General features: G+C 44.3%; 2 protein-coding genes across 7 annotated transcripts in view; one reads left to right on the plus strand and one right to left on the minus strand.

Moving 5' to 3' along the window:
* The window catches only part of PAK5 (p21 (RAC1) activated kinase 5), a 163,612-nt gene that overhangs the window by 391 nt on the left and 142,104 nt on the right, over positions 1-21,117 (plus strand). The window contains exons 1-2 of one of the 5 annotated variants that reach the window (XM_053939567.1): positions 59-137; positions 818-890. In XM_053939567.1, coding sequence (XP_053795542.1) covers positions 842-890 — 49 coding nt within the window. In that variant the 5' untranslated portion in view covers positions 59-137; positions 818-841. Of the gene's footprint in view, positions 1-58; positions 182-817; positions 891-1,089; positions 1,151-21,117 lie in introns of those variants that run through there. The other 4 variants (XM_053939565.1, XM_053939570.1, XM_053939568.1 and 1 more) reach the window with 4 other exon arrangements.
* Positions 5,706-19,995, minus strand: LOC128786344 (D-beta-hydroxybutyrate dehydrogenase, mitochondrial-like). Of its 2 annotated transcripts, XM_053939571.1 has the most exons (4): positions 19,655-19,995; positions 12,195-12,347; positions 9,381-9,511; positions 5,706-6,861 (listed from the first exon to the last, which is right to left on the minus strand). In XM_053939571.1, exons 1-4 carry the CDS (start codon positions 19,986-19,988, stop codon positions 6,514-6,516), a joined length of 966 nt encoding a protein of 321 aa, XP_053795546.1. In that variant the 5' UTR covers positions 19,989-19,995; the 3' UTR covers positions 5,706-6,513. The 2 variants fall into 2 exon arrangements, with proteins under 2 accessions (XP_053795546.1, XP_053795548.1); XM_053939573.1 differs by lacking the exon at positions 12,195-12,347.

Raw genomic sequence — 21,117 nt, forward strand, 5'->3', positions numbered from 1 at the left:
CAACGGCGTCGGGCCTGTGGGAGCCGTGAGGCGGCTCCGCTTCCCCTCGTCCGGCGGGGCCCCTCAGCCCCACCGCGTCCTCTCGGTCCCCTCAGCGCTGGCGGATCCCCTCAGTGCCACCGGGTCCCCTCAGCTCGGTACAGACCAGCGCCCCGCCGCCCTCCGAGCCGCCGGGGGTGAGGTGGGCACTCGGGAAGGACTTGGGTGTCGTGGGCTCTCTCTCCTTGTAGCTGACTTACCCGCCAAGCCTCCTTTTCCTCCCCCATGGGAAGCAGCAACGCTGTGTGGTTGTTTCAGCTCCAGAGTTTACTGGAGTTGCCACAAAAATGGAGTGGCAAGATTCGCATATCACCTAACTGCCTGGCCATTCCCCCAGGGTTTGTGTAGCACAATAATGTACATGAGCTTGGATGAAAATGTAATCGTTCACAGTCAGTTGGGCAGAGAAACCTGTATTAACAGGAGAAAAATGCCAGTAAATGGAAAAAAACAAACAAACAAACAAACAAACAAAAAAAAACGCTCAGAGCTTGTCAAGTGAAGCCTAAGTCATTCTAAAAGGCAACAGCACTAACCCTGGGACTGCCCGAGCTCTGTATCTCCTTTCCGTCCATTTCCTTCAGTGCCGAATTCCCAAATGCCACAACCCAGCCCTCAGTGCTCCTGCCAGGCTCAGTAGTCACGTATGGGATAACTGCAGCAACACTGCAGTTCCTGGCCAAGCCTGGCTTTGAATTGTTTGCAAATCACCTCTTGCATTAGGAAATTTCTTTTTTTTAAAAAAAATTGCTTTGTGATGTGACATCTCTTCTGCCAGGAAAGTGGTGACACAGCTGGATGCATGTCCAACAGCATGGAAGGGCGTTTGATGAAAGCCGTCGGACTGTGTGGTGAGTCACAAGAGAAAACATTGTTTTAGCATAAAGTTTCATTATTTACCCTGCAAGGAGTGCCATTTCTACAGCAGCTAGTTGGCATTAGCACTCTGTGGTGCGAATTGGCTGGATTGGTAGTGATGCACTATCGTGCCTTGGTGTATTGCTTTCCTTTACGGAAAACATAGCATCCAGGCCCTTCTCTTTCTCCTAGGTTGCACTAAATGGTTGATGCAGACATGGCACAGTAGAAGATGTTTCCCAGCCTGTTCTGTGTAAGACTTTTACTTTTGCTGTTGCCACAAATAGGGAGACACATGTCTTGGCCAAAGGCCTGGGGTAAATCCTCCTTTTTCACTTTGTTGAGTAGTTAAATTCCCATTAGAAAAGTTAGCACATGTATTTTTAAATTTAGTCCAACATGGAAATAACTGAAGATCCTATCTGAAACATCTGCATGCCTTTTCTCTGGAAGTTGTGGAAACACTGTAACCAGACTATAACCAGTCTGGGTACTTAGTATTTCACCCCAAAAATGAATGTGCATGTAACTGCATGTGTATATGTTTAGATTTTTCTGCTTATTTTCTCATGGTGATCAGCTTTTCATGAGCTTTTTGAGAGTGATAATGAGGATTCATGATGGAAGAAGCAGCTCAGCATCATATTGGATGTTTCAAAGCAATGTGGCTTCAAGAGCAGAGGTGCTGCTCTGGTATTAGGGTATGGCAACATCTCCAAAATAAATAGGATTAAAATCCTCTTAGAGAAATTCAGAGTATTCCCTGTCTATAGAGATAAATAAAGCTCACCAGATAAAATTATTCCAAGGTCTGAAGCCTCAAGCTGCTGGGCTCTTTTTGGCTGACAGCTCGGTCTTGGAGGAGTGGCAAGCTACTGCAGGAACGCAAGTGAGATGGTGCTGGTAAAAATGTAACTGAGTGTCCTAAGGAAGGAAAGGTGTGAACTGCTCTGAGCTTTGAGGATGCCCTGGAGCTCCCAGAGCCAAACCTGGGAGACATGGCAGAGCACAAATGTGGGCACAGTGTCCACGTGCTGTGCTAAGGCCCCAGGTGTGCCACTGCCCGAGTCCTCACCTGAGGGCAGTGCTGCCCAGAGCTCTGATGTGCTGTGAGTTAGGGCAGCACTAACTTGAGGCTGCTCTGTCCAGGGTGCTGTAAGCAGCTTCACTCCCTTCCCACGTGGGACATTTCTCACAGCCAGGAAGGAGCTTCTGGGACAATCCAAGATGTTCTCCACTTCATGGTTCCCTGGATGAATGCAATCTGTGGAGCCCACAGCAGATAGGTTTTGCTCACTGTGTCTGATAATGAGATCACCACTAAATCATGTCCAAATCAAGATTATTCCAAAGAGCATTTATTATTGAGGAGCATATATTTCTGCCTTGTTTTATATACTCTTAAACATTAACCTCAATTGTTCCTGCAACATACATTCTTTCCCATGATAGGTAATGCTCCCATTACTGACATGCTCACTTTGCAGCTCCAAAATCATCTAATTACACATGAAAATATTTCACTGCTGAATGGGTGCTTCCAAATACTTCAAATACAAAGGTTGTGAAGTTTTGTTTGGTGCTAGCAGAAGGTGCTAGGCTGAGAGCACTATGCAGTCCTGGAACATGTAGAACAATCCAGCTGCCATCTGCTGTTCCACTTGCTGTCTCTGCATTGTGCTGGGTTTTCTCAAAGCCCAAGGATGCTACAGCTGTCCCACAGCTGACCTCTGGAGGGATTCTGTGCACCACAAGGACTCTCGGGCTGGATGGCCCTGGGGTCCTGTTGACATCAGGGGGAGCTGGGTTGGTGACAGCCTCACTTCAGCTGCAAGGTGTGCTTGAGGATTGCCTGGTTTTTACTTAAGCCTTTTTACTGTGGAAGTAATTATCACTGCTATTCATCCCTCTGGATTCTGATGCTACTGCAAAAAAAAATCTGCTGTGTGGTGCATTCCGCCCGAAATCTCCTTATTCAGACCTGCCAGCTTGGGAGAATGTCACAAATTTACACATTTGGCTAATTCTGAAGGTCATCTTGGGAGCTGTGGTGGGGGCATACTGCCCTCTCCAGGAAGGGAAGTAGTTTTCTCCTTGAGACGGCCTTTGTTTCACACAGGAGCACAGCCTCCTCGGAACTGTGCTGGCAGGTACCACCCAGCTCCTCCTCCTGTATTTCCTGGGATCTGCTCTGTTTCTGGTTTTGATGCTGCTGTATGAAGCTATTGGTATCACGCAGACCAATGTACAACTTACTAAACTGGTTTAGGTTTCTTCCCTCTTCTTTATACTCTTTGTATAATTGCTTGGTCAAAACCAGCACTGATTCTTTCTATCAATTAATATGCACTCTTAGTAATAGGCTTTTTCATCAAGGAGAAAATCCATGAAATAACTGTTAGGTCCCTGATACTGTGTCCTTGGAGAAGAGACTTGAGAGGAAATCCGAGTCTCTTTTGGTGTGGTTATTTTCAAGGGAAAAAAAAATTCCCAAATTGTCAGCAAGGCTTATAAAGACAAATAGTGACAAAAACTAAAGTGTTTTGCCAATAAGTTCTCTGTTGAATGTAGCTCAGATGAATGCTACATAGAAAAACAGTCCCAGGAAAGTATCTACAGCACGTTAGCTGGGTTTTGGGAGAGGGGTGTTTCAGGTATAAAAGTAATGTCAATAGAGGTTTGGTTGTGGGGTTTTGGCGGGGTTTTGTTTGTTTGTTTGTTTGTTTTTTCTTTTATCTTTGTCACCTAAATTTTTCCTAAAACTGTTTCTTTTTTGAATGGTGTAAATACAAACTTCTTGTATACCCCTGCACTTCAACTTGACTTGAGGTAAAGGTGATTTCAGAGTTACTGAGGGAAAGGGAGGCACTCCTCAGCCAGGGACGTGGCAAAGTAAAAAGGGATGGTGGGGCAGTCCAGCAAATCTGCAGCATGTGCTTCCCAGGTACCATATGGGCCAGGATGAGGGCTGGGATTCCTAGAGTCAGGGGAGCTTTCCAGTGCTACAGAGCAGAGCAGGAGTTCACTGAAGAGCTGACAGCTCTAGGAGTTCTCAGAGTTCATCACTGACTTGGTTAGCAAGGTTTGTTCAGTAAAACCTTCAGTTACTGATCCTGCAGCTTCTGTACCCTATGGCACTTGTGGAGGAGGGAATGCTGCACCCCTTTCATCACCATTTCCTATGAGGGTACACAGCCCAGGGATTATTAAATGATTTCTGCTACTTATTTTCATGTTTACTTGTTTAACTCTTGTGGCTTGGAACACATAGAACTCAGTGGGAGGATCCAGATGACTTCAGTGGGATGTTCTGTTAATAACAAACTGACTCTCTTTATTAGTTCTTTATCTGCAGATCATAATGTTAAAAAGCTGAGGGGCAGGAATAAAGATGATAATTTTGTAGCTGGTTTTCAGTTAGCTTCCAGGCTGATGGTTAGATGTCAATGAAAGCCTTATATGTCCCATCAGCTCTCACCCTGTCACTGTATCCTCTTTAAAATCCTATGCACTGCAAGTTCTCAGTTTTCAAGGTGAAGGAATAAATGTTCTGGAGTCTTTCTCATCTTATGTTACATGAGGCTACTGAAATATTGATCACATGCTTCACCCCATACCCAGCAAATAAAGAATTTCCAGTTGGAGGTTATTGTATGTCTGTGAGGCAGATCTGATGGTGCTGGCTCTCAGCAACTTAGTGCAGTAACTCTTAGAAATGCAAACAGAAGGGAGACAGTGTAATGGGGTAGAGATCAGCACTTGTACTCTGGGCCTGATGGAGAAACATCTGGGCTTCAAAGCTGCTTGTGGAGTCCAGTGCTGCTTACTGTGAGGAAGGGCAATCTGCACAAAGAACAGCTAAGGGCATGAAAGCAGTGCTTCCAAAGCAATGCAGGGCTGCTGAAATCCCTGAGGTCAAGCAGGGGGAACTCCTATACAAGAAATTGATTGGTTCAGTTGGAATAAGCCTCATTCCTGTTCCCTTGCTTGGCCTTGCTCAGTTGTGGTTAAATGAGGAGAGAGATGATAATTATCTGATTATCCTGCTATTGACAGTCTGTGGAACAGTTGGGAGCCCAGGCTTGTCCTCTTGCCAATGCCAGCTCCAGGGATGGATTCATCATTTGGAAAGAGAAATAACATGTTCCACAATCTCTGACAGGTGCAGTGGCTGTTCCACTGCTGAGTGTACCAGGAGAGAGCCTGGAATTGTCACTCTGTGGGCTCATCTCGCCTGTGTTCTGATTCATACTGCCCAAATTACCTACCAGGAGAGAGCATAAATTTTCTCAGCAATTAATTAAATATGTTAGGAAAGATTTCCCAGGTACAGGGTGCAATTTCTGCTTCAGATTAAAAAGTTAACTGTGTCAACTTAAAGCAGTCTTTGATTTGTTAGAGGAGATCTGGTATGGGGGAAGCTAATGCTCAGTGCTGCTGCCCTGTATCTATCACTGCCACCACAGTTTATCCCAGCTCTTCTGGGATCTTTTGGTCCCAGAGTTCTTGGATTTTGTGCCATACCATAACCAAGTCAAATTTAAAACTGTATGTGTAAACCAGCAATCTTTTCCATGACAATTAGTAGGAGAGTTTTAATGGAGCTGCCATGATGAATTACTCTCGTAGAGAAATATTACTGTTTCCCTTTCCTTTCCCTTTTCTTCAGACCTTATTCCTTACAATAGCAGCCAAACTTGAATATGTTCTTTCTCAGCTCCGAGTATACTGATATGTCTCATGTCTCCTTGGTGTTTAGCTCTCTCACTATACTTCAGGTCAACACATTGATTAATCCAGACACTGGATAAAAGATAAGAGTTTATTTAGGATTAAATACTAATTTATAAATGGAATATATAACTTGTTTTCCGAAGTCTGTGATGTATTGGGTTTGTTATGGATTTATCCAGAACGCCTGCAAAAGGACTGAACTGTGGTTAGCCAAGACAATGTTTTCATATTATAATTTTATTATTCATAGAATCATAGAATGGTTTGGGTTGGAAAGGACGTTAGAGATCATCAAATTCCAGCTCCCTTGTTGTGGGCAGGAACACCTTCCACTAAACCAGGTTGCTTAGAGCTTCAAAACTTCCTAACTTGCTACAGCCATTTAACTCCATTCAAAGTATTTCGAGGTCCAATGCTCATTTCTGTGACTTTTCCATTAACCTCTTCCTATCACCCCTGAATAAATTGCTACTCAGGTTTCTACAAATAAGGGCTTTTCATCTCTGCTGTAATGACTTCAGGTTTACAGTTGCCCTGTAGGACATGCTCCATTTTGTCTGCATCATGTCTGTAACACAATAACCTGCTATTGCTTTAGAAAAAGATGTATTACATTTTCCAGGCAATAATGAAAGCGGCTTAAGTGGATGGGGTTTTTCCACAGGGGAGAGATAAAGTTACTTAAACAAATGATTTAATTTTACACAGGGTCCTGTATGTTTTTCCCTAGCAATCAGTGACAGTTCTGACTAGGGAGACTCCCCAAAGTTTGTACTGGTTAATCAGTGTCACCGTACTGACACATGGGGGCATTAAATTCAGCTCTGACTTTCACATTTTATAAACTGCCTCACCTGAGTCAGTGAATAGCACCACTGTAGGCTATGCAAGCTTTACTTTGCTCAGAGCATAAGACAGAACAGAATCCATCACAACAGTTGGGAACAAAGCACACACAAACACCAGGGCCTTCTCCTTCAGCTTCGCCACCATGTAACGTGCCTTGGGTGCAGGAGATGTTAGAGCATCCACCATAGCATCTACAACCTCATTGCCATTAGTGCTTCCCTCACTGAGGATGCTGTTGAAAAAGTTTGCCCGCTCTTGAACGTACTCCTTGTTGTAAACAGCCTTTTCCTCTTCACTCAGTTCATTCCAGATCTCTTCGGCACTGAGTGGTGGCTGAATTTTTGTAGAGCGCGCATAATTTCCTGGCTGGATAATACAGACCTGCAAGTGAGATATAGAACTTATCAAGGTGCAATCAGTCATTGTGAATTCAGTTAAACACTATAGTCAGTAACACAGACCAAAAGCTCTCTACAGACAGCCAGAAAATGCTGCTTTGTTGAAATTTTAATGCTGGAAACTTGACTGAAATCAAATATATTCCTGTGAAATATTTAAGACTGCAGAGGTGCTTTATTCTGACTTCCTCATTTCGCTCTGATGTTAATGTTCTTGACTACTCAGCACACTCTCACAGAATGCAATAGAGCATCTTTGATTGCTGTACAATGCTTAACGGTGTAAATGTTTTGACAATATTGAGACAAAGCATTTCAGCATGACTTTGATGTCTCCAAAGTGGAATAGTTTGGATTTTTCACTCAGTGGAGAACCCTGCAATAATTTTTGACCCAATTTGGGACAAAAGGAGGTACCAAAGAAAATTATCATGTCCTGGGGAAAGAACTGCTGTTTTCTCCAAGTGGGTGTAATTAAAAGTAAACTAGGTCTTGTCAGTAAAGAACAGGGGGACCAAAGGGTCCTGCTCTGCCTCTCACTGAAGCCATCATCAGATTTCTGTAGATTTGTGCACATAGATTTAAATGAAAGCACACAAGTCCTTTGCTGCTCCACGTTTTCTTTGTGTGTTGCTGCTGTTCTGCTCCCTTCTGAGTATTCCAGGGAGTTTTGGAGCAGGCTGAGCACTCACAGCACACATGCTGTTCCTCAGTTAGCAGCAGCCTTGTTCAAACTATTTGTAGATATGCAACATTAAAGCTCCGTGGCATTTAACTGACCTGATTTCTAAAGACTGTAACACAAGGTGAGGGAAACCCGTGCTGAGCTGTGTCAGAGACTTGGAGATCTGACAGGCATTCTTTGGGAAGTCTGTGATGATATAAAACCCTGATGCCTTCACTCAGCCAACCAGCCCAGCTGTGTCAGTCCCTGCCTGCTGACCTGCATGGTGACGGATTCGCTGCTCTCAGGAGGACTGGGGTGCAGGTCCTATGCACAGGCAGAAGGAAGGGAATGCAGACTAACTCCAGCAGAGGGATGGTGTGCACAGCTGGAACAGCTTCATGCTGCCTCAAGCAGGTTTGTCACACAGCATCCTTGGGAGCCCTCCCTTCTGGTGCTATTGAAAAAAGTGTTTGGTATCAGCCAAATAATAAACTTCCCACATTTATTGTTAACAAAGAGGGTTTGGAAGCTTCCTTTTTTTGGAGTTGGCTTGGAGAGAAGGAGAGATGGCTTGGTTTTTGCCCTTCCCACATTTTCTGTAGCCTTTCTACTGGAAGACACACGCTTTGTTTCCTGTAGGCTGTCAGCTTGCTTGGCCAGAGTTCAGTGGGACAGAGCCATAGCTCCATCTGCTCCTTGCCACCTCTGTGCAGCTTTCTCCTGAAAGGACAGACAGGGCAACAGAGCAGTGCAAGGGAGCACAGCAAAAAGGGACTGTGTATTTTGTAGGCTCTCCATAGGGCAGGTTCTCAGGCAAATGCCAGCCAGCATTTTGTATAAAGTGAGAAACAGAAAAATACCTCTCAAAGATACTCCAGAAATGTTTGTCAGGCTGGCTGACTCAGTTATGTGCTGGGACTATTGCAGAGGTGGAACAGGAAAAATCCCTAAACAACCAGAGTAGCTAACCTGTTAAACTAAGCCCTTCCATGCATTTGAGATTATCCTCAGCTAATCAGCAGAAATCCTCATCATGCTGTGTGGTATTAGGATGTGTAAAGTCACTTGTATTTTACAGCCACTCATATTTATCTGACGGGGGTGGCTAATAGATGCATAGCTGTAATATTTTCCAACACAAAGCTTCTGATCAATGCTGTAAGTCTGTGTACATAAACAGTACACCAATGTAAACCTGACAGGTAAGACTTCCAGTGTTTGAGAAAAGTGTTTCAGCAGTAGAGTGACTCCAAGGAAAAAGCCCAGTGAAGCTACTTAGGGATCTAAGCTCCAGGTTTGACTATTAGAGTTGCTTAGGGCACTAAGAGCACTCTTAGAGCCTCTTAGGTTAAGAGAATAAAAACATAACTACTCTGCACAATGCTGTCTCTTGCAGTGCAGCTGTTCTCACAAAAAGCAAGGAGCTGCTGTTGTAAGAGGAGAGAAAGAACCCCTCAGGCAAGTGACAGGCCTCCTTCTGGCTGCACAGCACTCAGTGTCTGGGCTCTTTGCAGCCACCCAGGGAACATTTGGGTTCCTCACTGCTGGTGGGAGCTCAGGCAGGCCTGTGTCAGGCCTTCTTCACTGCAGAGGATGTGGAAGTTTCAGTGCTGATACACAGACTGTTACCCAGCAGCTTCTCAGAACCAAAAACATTCCCCAGGAGTGCTATTCCCAGTAATTTTCAGCTGACTGATTAGCCACAGAGAAACCACCTCTTTCCAAAAGGAAGCTGCACCCATGAATGCATTTCTGAGCTTTTATCTTTGTTACTTTGTTTCACATAACTCATTACATCACTTACCTGGTTTCCAGGTTCTTGTTACATCACTTACCTGGACACCAAACTTCTTCATTTCCAGTCTTAAAGCATCACAAAATTTTTCAATAGCTGCCTTGGTCATAGAATAAATGCCATTTCCCAGAGTAAAATAGGCAATGATGCTGGACATGAAAACAATACGTCCTGGAAAGAAAACAGTGCAAATAACGTAACTTCACTCTCAGTCTTTAGCATGGAATTGATTTGCCTCAGTCTTGAGCTGCTAAGAATGCGGTGTTTAGCAGGAGACTGTTTTACTGCTCACTATGCCAAAACTAGGCAATGTCAGTGTGCAGTCCCAGCACAGAGAGGCACTCAGCTCTGCTGAGCAGAAAATGTCACACAAAAATCTTCACCTAGTGACAGATGTTGGATTTGACAAAGTGTAACATATTCCCAGTGTGCTGCTTATTCCTTCTGAGCCTGAGATAGGATGAAAAAGATGGAAACAAAGCAGTGCCCTAAAGACTGACAAACAGTAGTAAGAGACTGTGCTAGTAAGAGGAGAAGGACTGCAGAGGAGAGGGGATGTGATTTTCCCTGAGGTGGATTATATGGTTACTAATATCAGTTTTTTCTGTGCTAATAATGTCTCTGCACTGAGACCAGGTTCTGTAACTTTGCATATAAAGTCCAAGCCAGAATGTACAGTGATAAGCTTCACCAAGGAAATATGACTTGCCAAATATGTGCAGGTTTATAATACCTCACAATGATTTCCCTGATCTGTGCTGCCTTCCCTCCTTTCTAACTCCTGCTGAGTGCAGGCATGCCTTAAATAGCAGAGATTCCTCATGTGAGGCACTGGACTGTGGTTCATTTCCACTGTTTCCTTGTAAGCTTCTGTCACATAGTCCTACCATGAGGTAAGGAATGTCTGAGTGTGGATATACAAATACCAGAGGTGAGGGAGAAGATGGTCTTGTCACTGACAATACAGAGAATGCAGCTGCACTCCTGCTGTTGCCACAGATGCAGATAACATCTGGGCCCCAGATCTCACCAAATGGAGTAGGGTTGGGGGATATCAAAAGGTATGATGGGAATGCAGTGAAATCTGTCATTCTGAATCACAGCATCCCAAATAAATCTTATCTAGAGTAAGAGGAAAATAACTACCAGCTTGCTGATCAAGATGCCCTATCAGCTGGCCTGGCCAGCTGGAAAAGATATGGGGAAATGTTGCTCCTCTCAGGGTAGAATGTTTAAGTCCCAGGCTGGAGGGCATTACCTCCCTTTACAAGTATTAATACTTTTGAAGTGTTTCTTGGAATAGGTGCACATCCATGGCAGTAAGCAATGGGTAGGATGACCTCTGTCTCATTTGTCCAGTAGCTGAGTGGTCTGGGGCTCACACCCAGGATGTGGGACACCTCATTTAACTTCTCTTTAAAGTGCCTAAGGGAATTGAAACTCAGCTTCCCCAGGAAAATGCTCCAATGTAATTCAAGCTTTTCATTTGGAGAGGTCACTTGCTGCCCCCAAACACATAAGCTTTAGCTGTCCTGGTTGTTCCTGCAAGGAATGCGACAGCTAATCTAGGATTCTTCCTAGAATGCCTTGGCCTCCTCTCCTACATGGATAGTACTTGGAAACTGAGTGCAGGAGTTAATCAAGGAAACACTGACAGCCCTGGGAGAGATACAAAATGTTCCTTTGAGCTAAGGTGTGTGTGCAGCCATCCAGACCCAAACCTTCTAAAGGTTATGCATGTGCTTAATATTGCATGCACTGTTAGTCCCTTTTGCTTCAAAGTAATCCTGTGCAATTCATGGGGTTAGAGAAATGCCTCTGGTGGATCAGCATCACAGAGTTTCAGCAGTAAGTAGGACATGACAGGGAAAACAGATGCCTCCCTGTGTAATGGCCACATAACACACTCACTGGGTACACACAATAGCACATCCTTCTACAAAAACACATCCAGGTTTCTTTCTTCTTGTGTCAGAATGTCATCTATCAAAGGCAACCAAGCAGAAAGAAGCAGAATAGCCCAAAAAAAGGGGGATGCTTTTATCTTACCAAGTTTGTGTAGCAGTGACACCTGGGGTTTCCAGGTGAAACCTACCCCTTCCTGTGCTTGATGCTGCACACAGAGCACAAATCCTCACCCTAAAGAGCCTACAGCCAGAACAGACAAGGAAGAGGGGATCTTCCTCCCCAGACATGGATGGAGACAGGTAGGGAACAAACTGCAAAGCACCCAAGACATGCTGCCATGCTGCAGAGGGCTATTAAACATTTACTTCTCAGAAAGAAGGATAAAGCCCACATCTAGGGAGGTTCATGCAACTACATATATCCCACTGGATACCCATGCACCTCTACATACTTGAAGCTTCCTGCCCAAGGTCACAGAGGCTCCACAGAGGTGGAATTGGAAGGTGGATGTCTCTAGTTCACCTCTGTAGGGTCATTCCTCCTCTCCTAATTGCCAAACAATAAAATTGTAAAGCCTAAATAATAAAATTAGGCAATTTAATGGATCTTTGTGTTTTCTGGTTGTCAGTGCTTAAAAAGGCTTGCCTGGGCTTAATGATCTATGGTAAACATTCTTCCTCTTTTTTGAGCCCAACACTGAGAGAAATCCTTATTTATAAATACTTTTTTTTCTATGTGCTGCAAAGACAAAAACTTTAAGGATATTTTTTCCCGTTACGGCGTCACCCTCTTTTCAGGATCAAGTTGCTCTTTCAGGCCACACAGAAGGAGGCTGTCATTTCAGTTTAATGAAAGACAATTAAAGCCTCTTTTATAGATGTTACATTACCCTGATTATAGTAAGCTAATTATTCTACAACTCTAAATAACAGTGGATTAGCATTACCCTTGTATTTCCTTAGAAGGGGAAGAAAAGCCAGAGTTGTCCTGATGCTCCCAAGGATATTCACATCTGCAAATTTTTCATATGTCTCCATAGGCAGCCACCCTGTCTCACCAAATGTTGATATTCCTGCATTGTTGACAAGGCCCCAGAAACCTATAGAAGAGAAATGACTCAGCAAGCACCTTTAACTGCAAAGTAACCACTGTTAGATAACAAAGCAACACCACGGATTCGGACCCTTGAAAGAAACTGTATAGTTTTGTAACACCTTTGTCTTTTCCATTTTAAGGTGCAGGTGTGTTTTGTTTAGTGAAGGAATGCCATTGTGGCCATAATCTGGGCTAAATGGAATCACAGAATAGTTTGGGTTGGAAAAGCCCTTAAAGATCATCCAGTTCTACCCTCCCTCCCATGGTCAGGGACACCTTTCCTTTAAGTCTCAGTGCTATTTAATAATTGCTCACTTTATAGTTGTCTTAAGATATTTATGAATAACATGATCTGGGAGACTACATCTTACTGCCAATGTGGTATACCATGATATTTTAATTACTTTAATCCCACTGTGTGCTATGAGCAGCTTTGTGAAAATTATATTAAGTGGTCTAAAGGCTAAGGCGTACTATTTTCAAAGTGCCTGACTAATTTAAGAGCCTAAGTCTTGCATCTTTTTCCAAGATTTGAGCTCTGATTTCCTCTGAAATCAGCCACAATCAGGTACATGGCTGCAACATTGGGTAAAATAATCAAGCAGGGTCAGAAGCTACAATATTTTTAAAATTTTGTACTTTTGAACAACTTTTTTGCCCATGTAATGACAGGTTTTGGTGCTAAGGAGAAAAATGTCAGCATTTACAAGCAGAAGGGTGTTGGCAGTGCTGCTTGCTGTGCCCAAGCTCAGTGACAGGAAGCTGAAGCCCTTCGGCCCAAAGGCACAGCAGGTCTCCTGTGAGCCAGCACTAACAGTGTTAACAAGCTCTGCTGTGGAATGCTGTGTTGGAGCAGGGAACACTCGCAGGCTGCAGCTCACACGCTGTACAAATGCTGATGAAGCCGTGCTGGCTTGTGCCTGCCTGCACAGCCCCTAACTGTGGATGGCCAGCAAAGCAGGGAGTGACACAGTGCTTTTGGAAACATATCTGTTCCTGTCCTCAGTCCTCAATGACAGCATCTCGAGGGTGACAGCAGCATAACTGAGGAGTACCAGGGCAGCCTGACTGGCACTGAAACAGCTGAATTTGCAGCTTACTTCTGCCAGCCTTGACAATTTTGCTCATGCACTTCTTTTAAGGAATCCTTGTAGGTGTCCAAGGCAAATAATTGTTTTGTCATGCCTTGTACAGGATCTCTGAGCCTGGGTTTCTGGAGAGGCAGAGCAGGTTTTAGTGCCTCTCGTCCCCTGGATACATGAGTTTGGGGCAGGGGTGATGCTGACCCAGCTGTAGCTTCCTGTACCTGTGGCAGCAGAGTTATTCTCAGGAGACTTTTGATCACCTTAGTCAAGGCACTGCGGAAACCTTTGGCCTGAATCCTTTTCTTTCTGAACTTCTCTGACAAAACTACTGCAATAATTTCATGGTATCTTGAAATACCCATTTCTCATGGGTCCTTCCAGAGCCCCGCCAAGAAGTGCTAGTATCAGATTTCATTCAGAACAGTAGTTAGAGATGAAACAGAAATTTTTTTTAATTAGTTTGTAAAGCAGACCTCTGTAAGCTTTTATAACATATATACACTTGTTTTACCTAATGAAATTGGTCTTTAAACAGAGAAAGAAACTGATTTATTTTTGTGAATGTCTCATTTGCAGGGCAAAACACTCAAAATTAAGAATTTGCCACACAGAACTTGGATAACTCCATCCTCCAAAGAGAATCAATCACTATTCAGTAGCCTGTCAGCCAGCAATCCTTGACACTAGACCCCGCTTACAACTTCAGTTGCAGACAGACTGCTGCCCTAGTAATACAACAGTTTCCTCTGGATTCACTTCTTTTCCATGGCCCCAAATGTTAGCAGGCAGAGGAGAGAAAATGGACTTAAAAATTAGCCATGGAATTGGGCATCATAGACTTCCTTCTTGCACCCTCCACTGCCCTCTTTTTCCATGTCTTTCCATCATTCTCTGGCTCTATTTCTCCATCTTAAAATGGAACCCAGCCCCATGGGACTTACCTCCCCATAAAATGCTTCCAGATCAATGGCTTAGAGAGCCCTCTGTAGAAGCTAATTATCAATATTTTTGTACTTGCACACGATCCACTCTGCAGATGGGCTGAGCGACTGCACACCCCATCTGTTTCTGCTCAAAGCTGGAGGTTTCTGTACTCAGGGTTATTTTTATATAACCTAACTCTAACACAACCCAAATTAAAGCCCAACATCACTGCAAAAGCTGTTTTCTGATATTTTCAGCTTTACCTTTTCTAATTAAAAAAAGTCATTTTGCTTCTGCCACTGATCCCTGTGCAGCACAGCAAGAACACTTGCTTCATATACACCTAATTTCATCAGGCTTTCAGAAATACAGCCATTAATCTTTAGACAATTGATTTTCTTCTTCTTTCTCTAAACTGTGAAATCCAGAATTTAGCTTGCAAGGCTTAAGTTTTCTCTCCAACCATTGCCTCATGTGCTTCAAAGCATCTGGGTGCCTGCTGGTGAGGCCAGCCTGTGTATTTTGTGTATCTGGGAGCTCACAAAATAATGGCTCTGTCCTTCTGTGTAGTGGCCAAATCGAAAGCCATGAGGAGAAAAATTGGCCTGAGTTAAAGTAAAACAGACTTGAGTTTAACCTTTAAGTTAAACACAAATAGACACTTTGGACCAAGTCAGCTCAAAACACTTAGTTTGCCCTCAAGCAAAACATACTGTTTCTTAGAACATTTTGGCATTCCCAAATGGGAAATGTTCTGATATTTTCCAGAATGTTTCCTGCCACTTTGTTTAGTTGAATCAATTCACAAAATTCCACCCCAGTAGCAAACAGTTCATTATTCCCTTATGTATTTTCTAAGAATATTTCCTGCTTCCTGAGAAACAACCTGCCCAGCTCTGTATTCAGAGTACTTGAATCTGGTTTGCTCTTTCTTTCCTGAAATGCTTGTGGTAAAAATTAATGCTATAAATGTGCATTCAAAATATATTGTAAATTTGCTTAGCCAAATGCAGCTCAGGTAGCCTAAAAAATACAGAAGAAAATCCCGAAGGACAAGGCACAAGAATTAAACAGCTGAAGGAGAGTGATGCTGCATTTCCTCAGTGTCCAGGCAGAGCCACATTTGGAAAAAGCAGGTGATGTTTGATGTGTTTAGACTGTCAAAACAGAACTCAGTCCAAACACAGTTCATGAAGAGAGGTGTTAGACTATGCTACTGCAGGCAGGGAAAAAATAAACTGGAAAGCAGGACTGGATGTCACAGAGATTTTAATTGATCTCTGTGTTGGGAAAATGGATCCTGACAACAAAGATTAAAAGATACAGCCATGGATCTAAAAATCACATTAGAAACTGAACTTAAGATTAGTGAGGCTTTCTAGAGAACAGTAGCTCTCGTATAAACCCAATAATTTCTACTTCACAACATGGTGACCAAAAGGCACATATCCAAAGTCCTTATTTAGGCCCAAAAGATATGTGGTATTTTTTCCAGAAACTCTTAAAATCCTCTTCCTATTAAAGTTAGTCCAGCTGCAGGTGTGCAAAACCTTTTGAAAATCAGGTTGTTTCTGTATTGGTGCCAACACTCAAATAATACCTGAATTCTACCACACACTGTAAATTCCAACAGGTATTCTTGGGATCACTGATCTTTAGAGTTTCTCCTTTAAGTCTGAGCCCATATGAAAATGACAGGGTCTTTTCTGATAGATTCCAGACCAATACTAAAGGAAACTAAGCAGTGCAGGGTAGTAGGAGGCCAGATGAGATTCCCGAGTTATATTTACATCCATTTATGAGTCACCATCCTTTGCTTGGAATATTATACTGAAATTCTCTTCACTGTAAGGATAATCTATTTCTATAGGGAGTCTGGACTAAAATATTGTACCATGTTTGAATTCCATTAATACAAGATCATAATTAAGCATAAAAGAGTACTTAAAAACCTTTGAGTAGGAAGTGGGACTAAAACTAATATCCCTCCATTCCAGCTAGGTAATGTCACCCACTCATAGCAGGCAAGAAAAGGAAAAGAAATTCTGATTTGAAACAGAAGAAAATCAGAAAAATTCTGAGGCTTGCTGTAGAGCCTAATAGAATTGTAAATCACCATGCTCTGAAGTCCCACTCTATTTCTTATTGGCTTTGGATTTCTACTCTTGTATAACGGAGAGAGAGAAGATAATGAGGAGCTTGGGCTAGTTATGGTTATAGCATATAGGAACTGTAGGGAGAATTGTATTTTATTCCTGATACTCTGATTTTATTCTGATATTCTACACATTTTTGTGTACATTTTATACTGAATAGTCTACTTAAATTAGAAAGTCTCTTTTAGTCTTTTGTGAGTCTACTTATCCTGGGCACAGAAAAAAGGCAGATGAAGGTGATTTAAAAGAAAGCATATCTGCCAAAAAGCCCTGTTTGTCTGAGATGCATAGTCCATGGGATCCATAGTCCATGACACTGTAATCATAAAGAATATTTAATATTTACCAGGATTTACTCTGAACTACCTAAACCCAGGCATGCAAAAACCAATCATCATTTAACTGCTTTCTCTTCATTTTCTTCCAGCTTCTGAGGTTTTATTCAGAGTCTATGACCTTTGCACTCTTACCATTAGGCCTGGGATTATTGAAGTGACTATTTCTGGAATGGTACAGGAATGTTTTGGTGATCAGAATTTAGAAGTCCAGCACCAATATGATGTACTTAACATCTTTCATACCTGTGTGAAACTGATTACAGTTAAAATGGCAAAAAAGGAGGGAACAATCCCTAAGCAATACCTAGTGGTTCTCAGGGACAGGTTCCTCTTCCCAGTTTCTGTGGGGAATTGCTGAACAGAATTCTCCTGTTCTGAGGGAGGGGGAAGGAGAAAGAAAGAAAACTGTATCTTAGTATTTACAAGCTCAGAACACTGCTTGCAGCTACTTAAAAGGTGGATGTTTTCACAGCTTTTAAACAACATAATGCATGATCTACTGTAACCTTCAGCACAATCCACTGGATTTCTACATCAGTTTGAGCTGATGTAGGAATCAGCTTGTGCAAAAATCAAAAGCAGACTTTTTTATCTGTCCAGTGCTTATTTCCAACAGTCTACTTGACTCACCACCCACTCTTTGCTCTCCTCATTACAAATGTCTGAGCTGCATTTGATTTCCACTTTGGTCAGGACTCTGTTGTAGGCCCTGGATGTTGCTGTCTATGATCCACCAGGGAAAATGTCCTAAAGTTTCACCACAGAGGGTTGTTTAACTGGTGGGACACTGAGGCACATGCTTTGGGTAGCAGGTAACATGTTCTGTGTAGTCACATACTTTTCTTACCTTCTAGGTTCTTTCAGAACATACATGCAATTACAAATGGTTCAGAATTATCTTTCCTAATGAAAAAGAATTTAATTAAACACAATCTTTGACCCAAATATAAAAAAATTACAATTCCTGTATTTAATAAATAAATTGGTTAATATGAGAGCTAGCCTCCTGTTTAATCATGAAACTGAAACTGTTTCTATAAAGGTAAAATACTAAAGAAAACAACATATCTATTTTCAGAGGTGCCAAGAGCGAACACTCCTGAAGTATTTTTCTTACAGTCTGCATGAGCATTGCCACAGTTTCCTTACAGTTGAGATAAAAATATTTGTGCCCCTCTATTTTTGAAATTATGAAGAAGACTTGTAATCTTAGTCCATTAACAGCAGACATTAAAATAACTCCTTTGCTTCTTCTTATTAAATAAAAGGAAGAATACTTGATAAATGTGAGTTTCCCCATGTGGCCTATGTGCTACCTGGATCTATAAAACTATTTTTTCCTTGCTGCCTTTGCAGAATACCCTCAAAATTCTGCAGCAGCAGAGCTGCTGGAAAAAGGTTTCATAAAATGTGTGTGATTGCCCAGGCCAGTGTGGCTGGTGTGAGGGCCCAAGTGCCAGCCCAGAAGCAGCACTGTATACATGCTGTGTGTCTGCTGCATTCCTCACCAGCCGTGCTGAGAGTCTGGATGGGCCTGCAATTGCTCTGAAGGCACATGCACAGTCTGTAAGCAGCAAGGACAACCCACGAGTTAGTGCTGACTCTGGGCTCCAGGGTCTACGTGGGAGCACGAGCACGACCACTGCAGGACAGCATAAGCTGTTGGAATTGCAGGATAAATTATGTGAAACCCGGAGTTCCAAGTGACCTGGTCCCCAGGGAGCCTTTAAGGGCTTCTGGGAGATACTTGTGTTTATCTGTAGGTTGAGAAAAGGCCTGAGAGGGGAAGGCTCTGCCTTTTAATAAGATAAAGTCAAGATCAACCATAAATACATGTGCTTAATGAGCAATGTCCAGGCTTTATCTTCCTTCACTTCTCATTCCATCCCCTTCCCAATGAGATAATGAGCCAAGCAGGCAGAGACCTTGCATTTCCTTATCTCTCTGTGTGCCCCATTCTCCACTTTTATTCCCTGTATGAGCAGTAACTGTTTGTCTGTGATTTGGATGGAATCTCTCTTCTGAGCCTGAGGAAATCTGCTCTGCATCAAGTGTATCCCAGAATTACACCCTACAGTCCCAGTGGGAAAGGAGGTAACTGTGGCCCCATCACCTGTGCTGTGTCATGCGTGCTCAAGGGATAACCCAGGATTTAGGCTGTCTACAATTATTCTGGAGCTAAGTCTATCCATTCCCCTGGGTGCACACTCCCTGTAGGGTGTATAATTGACACGCTTCGCTTTCAGTAACCTCTCCAGGGACTAGCTTGACAAACCTCAAATGGTTCAAAGAAGCAGCTGCTTTGGTATGGCACAGCAGCTGACCTTGCTGCATATCTTGTTCTGTTTCCCCTTTCACAAGTCATGCCCAGAAAGGCATCAGTCCCATCCCTCCAATGCCTGCACAGTTGTTCTGCGCTTTCTCTGCCGTTTGTGCTTTTGGGTACCTACAGAGGGGCTCCAGGGACGCCCTACTCGGGGAGTTCCTCTCCCGGTGGAAAGGTGAAGCTCCCCGGTGGCACACTGGGCAACGCACCCGCTTTACATCGTCGGCACCTTCGGACAGGCCCCAGTCCGTGTATGCACCAAGGGATTTTTAATAAAATCCTGTCGTCCTTACCAATAGCGGTAAGCGCACCTAGCCCATCAGTGACGGTGCTCGCTACCCTCACGCTGTGACAGTCCAGCTGACCCTCTCAGGCAGCTGCCCGCCAGCAGTCCCGGGCGAACCGAGCCGCCCACTTGGCGACACCGTGTCCGCCGGTGCCTGAGCTGCCGCTCCCCCGCCCGCGGCCGCCCCGCCGCTCACCTCGCTCGGGCAGGTGGCTGAGCACCAGCTCCTTGGCGGCGCGTACGTCGCGGGCGCGGGTCACATCGAGCCGCAGGACGCGCAGGCGGCCGGCGCCGCCCGCCTCCCGCTGCAGCCGCCGCGCTCCGTCCCCGCCGGGGCACAGGCAGCCGGCGAATACGGTGAAGCCGAGGCGGTAGAGGCGGAGCGCCAGCAGGTGCCCGAAGCCGCTGTCACAGCCCGTGATGAGCACGGCCCGCCCGGCCGGCTCCAGCCGCGCCGCCCCGCGCCGGCACAGCCGCGCCAGCGGCAGCAGCAGGAGGAGAAGGAGCAGAAGTGGGGCCGCTGCCCACATCCCGCCCGCGCCGCCACAGCCCCCCTGTCTGGCAGAGAGGAAGGAACGCAAACCTGCGGGCAGCGCTCTTCCCGCCCCGCATCCCCTCCCCAGAACAGCTGCCGCCCGCAGGCACCGCCCCGCCCCGCGGCGCACGGGGAGCCGGGGATCGCGCTCCAGCCGCTCCAGCCCCTCCGGGCGGCGGCACGCTGGGGAAATCCAGGCCTTGGAAGGGGTTTCTCCCCACCGGGGTCTCCCCCAGTTTTAGTTCCCAAAAGAAAGCGCAGGCTGGAAGCATCATACCGTGATCAGCTGGAGCTGCTCTGGCGAAAGGGAGCTGGGTTATGCCGAGATCCAGCGGTATGGACACTTCAGCTTCCCTGCTCAGCTAAGTTTATACCGTCCCGCCAGTTCAGACTGACCGCAGGACACACATGAAAGCAGCCATGAGTGTTTCTAGATCGGTCAGGTGGGGATTTCTAAAACAGCTGTATTATTATGTTATAGTTGCTGTATCTTATGTTATATATTACGTTGCATTATTAAATTGATGTGGGTTTTTTATGACTCAGGTCTATGACTCTTGTTATCTCAAAGGTGCCTACATTAGCCCAAGGTGAAGGAAATGTCTCTTTCTTGTAGGCTAAAGTGACAGTTATACATTGGTGAAAAAAAGATCCCTGAGAGCTACGATTACAGGAAAAATGTGGTTAGACAGAGTATTCTCTGCCCTTTCTTTTATCTGAGCAACTCTCCAGGCAGCTATTGAAAGTGATACTATGTCATATTGCCTCCTCTGAGTAAAATGAAATGACTGAAAGAACCAGATGCCTTTATTAATTGTGATTTAAAGTTGGCTTGTGAAAAATACAAAGGGGGCAGTCATTCATTGACATATACACAGCAGTAGAGGAAGCAGCAGGTCTTAACACACACAGAGAAGCTTCCAAATATTTGCTTAAACTACATACCTCTGGCTCTCCAGTCAGCCCTGTTTATATTTAGTGAACAACCTGTATCTGGTTGTGGCAGATGGGTTTCTGAACTGGTGTTGCCCTGCTGTCCAGGAGTCTCCAGAAATTGTGTGGTCCCTACAGTCAGCTGTGTTTTGTGTTTGCTTGGGGATACCTTTGCACTGACATAGAGATTT

The sequence above is a fragment of the Vidua chalybeata genome, chromosome 3, assembly GCF_026979565.1.
Source record: "Vidua chalybeata isolate OUT-0048 chromosome 3, bVidCha1 merged haplotype, whole genome shotgun sequence".
Lineage (NCBI taxonomy): Eukaryota > Metazoa > Chordata > Aves > Passeriformes > Viduidae > Vidua > Vidua chalybeata.